At 41.0% G+C, this 9,928-nt stretch overlaps 1 protein-coding gene across 4 annotated transcripts in view; it reads right to left on the bottom strand.

Moving 5' to 3' along the window:
- brsk2a (BR serine/threonine kinase 2a) overlaps window positions 1–9,928 on the bottom strand; it is a 182,919-nt gene that overhangs the window by 2,271 nt on the left and 170,720 nt on the right. For 2 of the 4 annotated variants that reach the window (XM_017305357.1, XM_017305358.1), the window contains 6 exons: window positions 7,844–8,051; window positions 7,087–7,135; window positions 5,237–5,360; window positions 4,128–4,308; window positions 1,736–1,825; window positions 7–372 (listed from right to left, as the gene is read on the bottom strand). In XM_017305357.1, the coding sequence (XP_017160846.1) occupies window positions 200–372; window positions 1,736–1,825; window positions 4,128–4,308; window positions 5,237–5,360; window positions 7,087–7,135; window positions 7,844–8,051 (825 nt within the window). In that variant the 3' untranslated portion in view covers window positions 7–199. Of the gene's footprint in view, window positions 1–6; window positions 373–1,735; window positions 1,826–4,127; window positions 4,309–5,236; window positions 5,361–7,086; window positions 7,136–7,843; window positions 8,619–9,928 lie in introns of those variants that run through there. The other 2 variants (XM_008411537.2, XM_017305359.1) reach the window with 2 other exon arrangements.

Raw genomic sequence — 9,928 nt, 5'->3', positions numbered from 1 at the left:
GGAGTGTTAATGATGATGGAAACTGTAGAGAAATGAAACATCGGAGAGTTGCAGCATTTTATTTATGTGTTCTGGAGCTGTGGTGTTTTTTAGTTATTTTTTTACATAAAGAAATTTTACTCTAATAATGTCTGCAAACTAGACGTTCTCTTTGCGCCCGGTTCGGATTTGCATCGGTTCATCTACAAAATGTCTCAGGCTAAGCCTCTTCCTGTGTCCCCACAGATGCCGCCGACAGCTTGACTCTGTCTCGGCCTGCAGCTGGGAATTTGGTGTCATTRTTTTCTGATTCGTGTCTCCGGACGTGCATGGGAGAGGGGCAGTGCTTGGAGGGCATGCCAAAAAAGTGGGGCACCTGGCCATTCTTCTCATCTGAAAAAAGTTGGGTTAATTATGTCAAATAAGTTAGTCAGTGTCCAATACAGGCACACAAATGTGGGGAAAATAGAGGAAGAACAGGGTTCACTGGAGGACAATGGGGACCAATGCTAGATGGAGAGAGCAAAGGAGCATTCAATGACCAAAGATAACGATTCCACGGAAAAGCTGCTACGCCACTTATGCTAGTGACAAATGAGAGTCCGCTTCTGACAGGCACCGTATAAAATACACTGCATTTGTTGTATCCAAGATTAATGTTCGCATGAAAGATCAAAAACTGGTAAGCTTAAGTTGTTGTTTTTTTTTTTAAATATTGGAAAACTTACTGGAATACAGCACTGACAGCAAATTGTTAACTATCCTCCATTACTTATGAGAACTGGAATCACTAAAAATGAATAAAAGGCTCAATGCAAATAAAGAGTTCACTTCTGACAAATGTATTGGGTTATAGAGCAAATATCTACTCAAGTATCAAAGTGGAGTAGGATGTGTCCAACATTTTTATATTTTACCCATGAGATGAAACTGTTAGTTGAGAGAAAAAAAAAGACACTTTCTAGCTGATTAATGCAAGTATATCTGTAGTTTCACTGCTGACCAGAAGATGGGGGTATTGCAAAATAAATAACACAAACAGAGGTGACTCACAACACAAAAAATTCTGAGAGCAGAAGAAAAATAAGATTCCTGTGGCTTTTTTTCTATTCTCTTCACCTTCCACTCCATGCATTAGGAGAGCTTAATATAGACACTGTTGAGAAACAACAGACTGTGGCAGCCTTGAGACTAATGACACAAAGGAGGTAATAACCAGACTGTCACTAGGTTATTTAAAGCCTTAAAGATACCAAAAGAGGCCGATATGAAAGAGACCGGCGGGGGGTCTTATTTGGATGCACTAAAACATCATAAAAGACAGAGGCACTTCTCAGGCGTGCTGCTCTCTGAATTCTGGGAGTGTGTTGAGGCACAGCAGTGTTGCCATGGCAGCAGGCATGGACGATCAGTCTATAAAATAGGAATAACCAGGAATAACCCAACACCAATCAACTTAATCTACCTCTCTTTTAATCTTTAATCTTCCAAAGCAGCGTAAAAATACTTTGGCCTGCAGTCGGCCCTTGAGAGCAACCCCACGCCCCTTAAAGTCGGTGAGGCACCGGCATAGCCAAGGAAGCCGTTTGAAGAAGCAGAGTACAAGAGCAAAAAGAAGGGCAAGATCTATCTTGGCTTCAGATGTGAGTGGTTTGTTAAGGGGTGGCATAGAAAGATGAGGCGGTGGGGGGGAACTTGGGAATGAGGTTTGGGGAAAAAAGGTATTTCTTCATCTGAAATAAACATTTTAACTCACCAGAGAGTTGTTGGACCCCAGGCTGATCATGTGTGCTTAACAACTGGCTCTGAATCGTCTCAACTACTCGCTTAAAACGCCGACTTGGACCTGCGCACAAATACAGAGAATATTAGCTTAATCGACCTGAAAGTATTTGCTTTCAGGTCGGTGGAAGTACGGCTGGAGTTCATAAACGAACTCTGGTTCAGCTCCGTCACTCACTACAGTAGGAAATCAGAGGTGAACAGAAAAGCAGAAAAGCAGCACCTTTCTCTGAATGACATGTAGCTATCATCAATACACCTGTGGTTTCCAAGCAATGACAAGTCAAAATGTGTGCTCATTCGAGTCAGGATTCAATATTAACAGCATGTCATCTGTTTGAGCCAGAAGATATAGATGTAGAATGACAAAAAGAGGAATATATGCAATCGCAAAATCCCATTGTGTAGGGTGACATTCAGTTGTGCTGGATGGAAGTTAGCCCATGTATTTAGCGTACAGGAGCAGTCAGACAATAGATGCATTATTTGGGTTTTTCATTATTATTTTGAAAGGTTATTTTATTAGGGTGGAATAACACAATTTCAGTGAGTTTTTATAGCAATAATTGGGTGCATAAGCTATAATTGGCATTGTGTCATAGATAGAGAAGAAAACGTTTATTGTCCCACAGTGGGGGAAGTCAGGACAAAAACACGTAACTTGTTGAAAAATTTAATCTTAAAAGACAAAACCCAGGAATGAGTGGCAGCTGCTGCAACAGGCTACCTGCTCATATGGCGTAGGAAGTTTAAAAGAAAGAAACAGAAGACAAATAATAAACTACTGGAAGATTACAGACCTCAAAACTACTGAAAATGTATGAATTATGGCTAAAAGCAGAGCCTGTACCAGAAAACCATAAGCTTCATCATGTTTGGTACAAAACATGTTTAGACTGATCTGCTAAAGAGGCATTTATCCTACCACGAGGGAGAAATATCTGAGCCTGTATCGACTCTTTTTGATTAATAAAAATTTATTGTAATGCAAACCTATCCATCCAATTCTTCCTTTACAATTCAAATGTATTCCCACAATTAAACTATCCAAATACATCTTTAGCTTTTCTACTTTCTGTGTTTTTCATAAGATTGCAATCATACATGGCCTGGCTGGTAAATGAACCAATACTCATCAAGGTGGAAGATTCCATCTCCTTTGCTGAGCCACAGCTCTGAGAATCAAACTACTGTAGTTGTACTTGATTGAGTGAAAGAGACTAAAGGGAGTGAAAGAAAGCGTACATCCGTTTCTGCACAACTAAGCATTCACACATGGCTGCTCGGTATGTAATCTTGCATTGCCAGACCTCGTTTCGTTACGCTTAGGGAGGTAAGAAGAAAATCTTATCAAGCACTCGGGGCGGCAGAAACTCCAAGAAACTCTCAGGCAGTTGCTCATTTTGGCAGCAAGTTTGAAAACAGCCCCATCCAAAAAAAAAGACATTTTAGTTGTATGTGTTTGGTACTTTACAAAAGTCAATTTTGATGCCATTAGTCTAAAGTGTGAAAGCATTCCACTTGAAGTGTAACTGGCAGTGTTACAGGTTTCACAAAATTTGATTTGGAAACCTAGATTTTTAGAAGCCTAAAGATGTGGGAGGAAATAGGTTATTTAAGAATACCCTACTAGTGTGTACGACTCCACAAGCTCTAGCTGAGCCTTAATATGGATTTCCTGTACCAGTGATTTTTTTTTTCTCATTGCCATTCTCTCATAAAACTTTGTACTGATGAAGATCCTGGGGAAAAGTTGTGTAAAGAGTCTCTCCCATTTCAGCTGCTGAAGCTTGTAACTCCTTCAGTGCAGTCACAAGTGTGACAACTCAAAACAGGTGGCTTACACTGAAGGACCTGGTAGTCTCTCTCTCTCTCTCTCTCTCTCTCTCTCTCTCTCTCTCTCTCTCTCTCTCTCTCTCTCTCTCTCTGTAGTCACATCTTGGGTGCTCACTCAGTTAGCCTGATCTAAAAGATTTGCACATGTGACAAATTCCTTCCCATTTTTTTCAGATGGATTTAACTGAACTAAAGGGGATGCCTTAAAGATTTTTTTGTATCCATCTCCCGATTTGAATTTTTGAATAACCTTTTCTCTGATTTGCTTGGACTGTTTTTTTGGCCTTCATGCTGCAGCGTCAGACAGGAATATCAATAAGCCAGTGAATGAAATTGCCAGACACTGCTGTCAAATTTTGTTGACTATGATTAACTTGGAAAAGAAATAAAAGGGTTAAAAGTTGGCATCTGCTAGAATTGTGCAAACTCATGTTGGAAATGCAAACAGTGCCTACATAGCACTGTGTTTTGATATTAGATCAGTTTCCATTCAAAGGAGATACATTTTATGGGTGCAGAAAAGTCCTCACCTGAGAGCAGGGTAAAAGTAACTGAATAGATGCCGTTCTCTTTTGTGGCAGCTGTGCTCTCTGTGTAGGTGATGTCCACCTGAAACTTGACCGGCTTCTGGAAGACTGTGGGGCCGGCGGTGGATTTGTACTCTGCCCGGAAACTTGTTTGAGAGATGACGCTGTGGCTCAGGCTGGGAATCTGGGAGAAAAAAAAAAAAAAAAAGACAAACATGTACAGATGAGATTAAAAATAGTCAACTAGCTAACAATTTCAGGTAATGTGATAATAAATAGAACAGGAGTGATATCATCTTGTGCTGCCCAACCGTACAAATGACAGGGTGAATGAGCCCTCATTAAAATACCCACCGCATACCATGAGCCTCAGTTGAAACTCTAAGAAGATTAATGCCTCAGGGAGTAGCCATGTGTGCCAGAGAGACTTAAGCTAATATAATCTGGAGTCATCCAAAGCATGGCCCTCTCCCTACCAAAATGAATTTCTATGCCCAACGAACAGGTGAGCTCTGAAATTGTCACGTTTTGCTACAGTGCTGAGGAGGCTTTGACATTCCATTAATGTGAGTGTGCTCTGAGGTATAATTCCACTGATTCAGGTGCCAATCTCCTGTCTGGAATACCAGCTTGCGCAACCCAGAGGAGAAAATAGCTGCCTTCAGGGAAGGGGAAACAGATCTGACATTGACCTGCGGCGGCAGAGCTGCATTTACTTAGACTTTGTTAAATCTAACTGGGGTGAGGATGGGTTCTGTTCAATTATGTTGACTGAATATCAACTACCGCAGCGTTTGGTCAATCTGGTTCTGAGCTTATTGACGTTGGCCCCAAAACGTACATTCACAGCATTATAAAACTAAAACCCAGATGCAATCTACAACTTAACTTTACAATTTGCTCGTAAGCCCATGCTGATGATGTAGAGGCAAAGGCATCTATATGCTAATGATCAATGCCGTGTTGTTTCTCTTGACCTCAACAGAGTCCATAGCGAAATACAAACAGTCCACTGAATTACCACATAAAAAGAAGCCATGTTGGAAAACAAACATCAAGACCTCACCATATGCCCATATAGATGTAGGAAGCAGAGTCAAAGATGATCTTACCGAAAGGAAGGCTTGAACAATGTCTGCCTTAATGGAGCTGAGAGGTTTGTCTTTGATGACAATAAAGATCTGCTCTTCTTTTTCCAGGTTGATGAAGTTACCAAACCAGGATTTTTTGGCAAGTCTGAAAGGAAGAAAATTAAGTGATTGCAGCTCATCATCTGACAAACAACATTGTACAATTCTCGGATTCAAAATTTGTTAATATTGTTCCCTTTCATGTCATTTTTCCAGTGCTACTTTTACTGTAAAATGTGTTGCATGTAAGCAGGAACTGCACGGTATGCCATTTGCCTCCCTATCAACTCCTTTCAACTGAGCTGCGGAGGAGCCAGGCAGACATAACAGTTATCTGTGGGAATCTGGTCTGTGCTGATTTAAGTACAGTACCTACCTGTAGTATTGCTCAGGCCTTTTTTTCCAATTAATAAAAAAAAAAGTGAATTCCCAATAGTGAGTACTTTTTTTTTTCTTAGACCAATTGCAGTTCAAAGATCTCTAAGTTGCCATGTCATGTGATAAGCCATGAGAAAATTAGGAATAAGTCACATAAGTCGATAAGTAATGGAGACAAAAATAAATTCCTAGAAAGAAAACTGTCATTTTAGTTTGTCTTTTTTCAATATGTGGTAGTAGAAGTCATTAAGAAAACACTTCATGTTTTAAATAGCAGTTTCAAGTTTTAAAATGGCAAACTTTGTGTTTGAATTCAGCTTGTTTTCAGAGTAAGTCTRAGCTGTTTCATGGTGTGGGGGAAACTCAAAGCTGGCAGACTTGGGGCTTTATTGGCTATTCACACACTTTTGTAACTCGTTTTGGCAAATACAATTAAAGTCTGAAAGGAACACATGGCTATTAAACATCCCCATCCCCATAACCCAAACCCATAATGATCCATTGGGAGAAAAAAAAACCAGAGACTTCATCCCATATCTGTTTATTGGTCCAGGCCAAATGCTCACCTTAAACGACTGCTTTGGGACAAACTTGTAACTTGTAAATAACTTGTAAATGCTGTTATGTGCATTTACAAGTTATCTGCAAATGCTAAGAGAGCATTTATCTTCTCTACGCATTAATGTTAAGGACTGATCCAATTTTTAGCTGGATCAGCCTGACTGGTATTTAGCCATTTGGAAAATCAAAAAGTCCATATTTTAGTGAGTCATAAGGGACGCTACATTAAACACACAGAGATCTAAAATACATTTTAAAATGGCATAATGACACAAGTCTGCAGTACAATCAGTATGTAAATGATGAAAAAAAAAGAAAAAAAAGAATTCTCCACACTGTCTGAAAACAACACTTGGTGTGTGTGTTTAGTCACCTTACTAACCTCTTGGTCACCTTAAATGTGTTGTTCATCCAGAAAAATGATACCCGTACTTGGTCTACAATGGAGTTTAAAAACAAAAAAAGCAAAAACGACAACTACCATAAAATTATGCCAAGATATTTGGCATGAAAGGCAGCCGAGTCTTTCCTACTCATCTGTACAGTTAATATTTTCTTTCTAGGCAGATGGACATGAGGAAACTATACAGCAGCCAAGCAGCCATATCTAGGCCAACCTTCAGTAATCATGCCCACAGGAGTTTGGAACTTCAGATGAGCTGACACTCCAACCATTTCCACCACGCTTCCCCATAAAACCCACTAACTCCTGCCACCGTGAAACCTAACAAGGACCTGGGGTCATCACACCAATCTAAGCAAGCATATAAAAAAAATGCAGGCAAATATTAAATACTTGTAGACGCTACATTTTTCTAATGACGATGCTACCAAACCTAAGCCCCAAAATGATTAAAGATCATGCATAGTTATGTCAGCAAGTTTCCACTTACTCTGGGGAAGACTCTGGTGTGAGGCTGGACATCTCCTCTTGCGTAGGAACTATGGAAGCAATGGAGACAGAGTAATCGGAGTTAATCAAATTAATGTGAGCCTTTCAGACGGTTAACTTTGACATTGGTTGGTAGTCCAATTTTCAGCCGAATCAGCCTCGACTGGTGATTAGCCAGTTGGAAAAATCCAAAATTTCATAAGCGACACTACATCCAACACACACAGATCTAAGATACATTTTAAGATGACATGACACAGGCCTGCAGTTCAATCAGGAAGAAGAGAGTGAAAAACAGATAGAAAGGCTTTTATGAGATAATGGGAAGGCTAAACATACCAAGAAAGTTTCCCTGCTTCGTAGTTTTAAATTTTCAGTTTGTGTTATGCAATGCTTTTCATTAGGAAATGTTGACAGCCTTTTTAAATCCCAGAGTTAGGTTAGAATCCATATCTTAAAAGAATCCACACTGCTGTGTAGGAATCACAGTTTCAGCTAGCCACACTTATAGCCAATTAAAGATACTGAAATGTCAACTCCACGCTATTTTGTCTTCATTCGAAAATAATAAAACACGGCTTTACAGTGATCCTTTTATCTTCTTAAACTGTAAACCTTACACAGAAGCCACAATCAGTTAAAATAGGCAGGTCAAAGTTTACACAAACCAGAGATCAGAAATCAGAAGCAAAATGCTGACTGACGTGGCTCTAGTTCAGTGTTTGCAGGAAACATGAATTCAACTGGAATGCAAGTACCTTGGAGTTTCCTGCGGTGGAAGCGTGGTGAGCCGAGGAAGCTGTTTTTGATGGAGTTAAGGCGCGTCCTCCAAGGCATGCCTCCAATGGATGGGCTTGGGGGCGGTGTGGGAGTTGGAGTTCCTGCAGGACTGTCCTTGGGAGTATGCACTGGAGTGCCTTTTGGGGTTGGGAGGGGGCTGCCTCGAGGGGAAGGGTGAGGGGTAACCTGTATGAGGGGGATAGATTTGGGTGGGTGGTCAGTAAATGGAGAAGGAACAGGCACCACAGGGTGAAAGTGGTGTAGCCGGATGGGTGACATGGGCGTGACTGGACTGAAGGGCACAGAGAGTTGGGGTTTGGCAGCGTAATGGGAGCGGCGTACCTGGGGGCTGCTTGGAATGGGAGTACTGGAGATGGAGGAGGCAAAAGGAGAAGGTGAGGATGGAGAAGTAGGAGTGGGAGGCACGGAGGCAGAGGGCGGCTGTGACGGCAGCTGGCAGGGAGTGGAGGGTTCTGATTTGGCAGCAGGTGCTGGATCAGGGGACGTTTCAGGAAGGGGATTTGATCGAGTGGCTTGCAGAGGCTTTGGGGCAACTTTGGGCTTAGCTGGGAGTGTCTGTGTCTTGTTGAGGGCTCCAGGCAGGGGGGGTTCACTGTTTGGAGCCAGGGAGTTAGGTGTGGAGATGCGTGGGCCTGTGCGATTTGGACAGGGTTCAGGGGAAGGACACGGGCTGGTGTTGGGGGACTCAGACAAGTCAGGGGATTGAGGTGGTACGCAGAACTTTCTGATTGGCTGGATTCAGAACAAGCAATGTGAGGACACAAAGCACAACACACAGCCAAGAGGAAGAACAGGTGGATAAAAAAAATTAAATAAAAACTCATGGGGATGCATGGAAACACACATAGCCACCAACCACACAAAGGACAGGAGGGAATAGTGGGAGGAAAAATAGAGAATTTACAAGACAAAACAAAAAATAATCATGACATTAAACAAAGACAGAATTAAACTGACATGGGAAAAAATAAATACAACCAATGTGAAGTACAGTCCAAACAAGACATAAGACTGGCTTCTCTTGTGGAAAACAAACAATGATCTGACAGCAGAGAAAAACAAGCAAACACAGATAGATGCAAAAGACATAAGACCAGCTGTGGACACAGTCTGGACTGACTCAACAATAAAGGGAAGGTAGTGTCTGTGCTGCAGGATCTCTAGGTTCCTAATAGCTTTATTGATCCTTTTGACTTTTAATGCAGCGACCAAAGAGACAAAACTCCAGTATTTGCCTTAGACACCAACCCCTTTTTCCAGAAATAACTCCAAATAGAGTCTCCTGTGGCGAGCACAATCCTGGTGTTCGGTACATCTGAGAAATCAATTTCCCTTTCAGATCAGCCTCAAAGAACCCGTGTGGTGTGTGTGTCTGTGTATAGGGGGTTGTGTCTTTGGATCCTGGATAATCTCGAGTCTTCTAAGGTTAGCCAACTGGAAAAGTTTACCACATGCTCCCCAGCTCTGAGCAAGGACAGTTGGATTTTCTAAAGCATTCTTATATGTGGATTTCTGAAGAGAACAGAACAGAGAAAACAGAAGCTGGGATAATGTAAGTATATAGGATAGAGAGGATGGATAAGAGGCTTCAGGGTTGGTGAAAGTTTGTTGTGTCTCACTCTGGGAGTTATACTTTGACTTATGTTGGTAATCCTTACTTTGGTGGACATCTAACAATTTAATACAAAGTCTAAGGTAAATTAATTAAAATGCAATATTGGGTTAACAAGGATTTTGTTAAACAGTGTATCTTTAGAATATTTCACAGTAAAGTGTCAAGGTGGGTGCATTTTAGCAATAATGCAGTGACCAGAGGTCCACAAATAATATATACTGCATTGCAAAAAGTATTTGTACACAACCTATTAAAAGGAATATTTGTGGTTGTGATGTAATAAAATATTAAAAAGTTTGAAGGGTATGAATACTTTGGTGTACAGTGTATACAATAGATAAGGCTACTTTACTTTATTTGCAGACAAATTGAACAATAACACAACACCAATAAGGCAGTTTCAGCAGTAGCTGGATGGTCGTTTACC

The sequence above is a fragment of the Poecilia reticulata genome, linkage group LG6, assembly GCF_000633615.1.
Source record: "Poecilia reticulata strain Guanapo linkage group LG6, Guppy_female_1.0+MT, whole genome shotgun sequence".
Taxonomy (NCBI): domain Eukaryota; kingdom Metazoa; phylum Chordata; class Actinopteri; order Cyprinodontiformes; family Poeciliidae; genus Poecilia; species Poecilia reticulata.
This window is presented reverse-complemented; position numbering and strand designations above follow the sequence as displayed.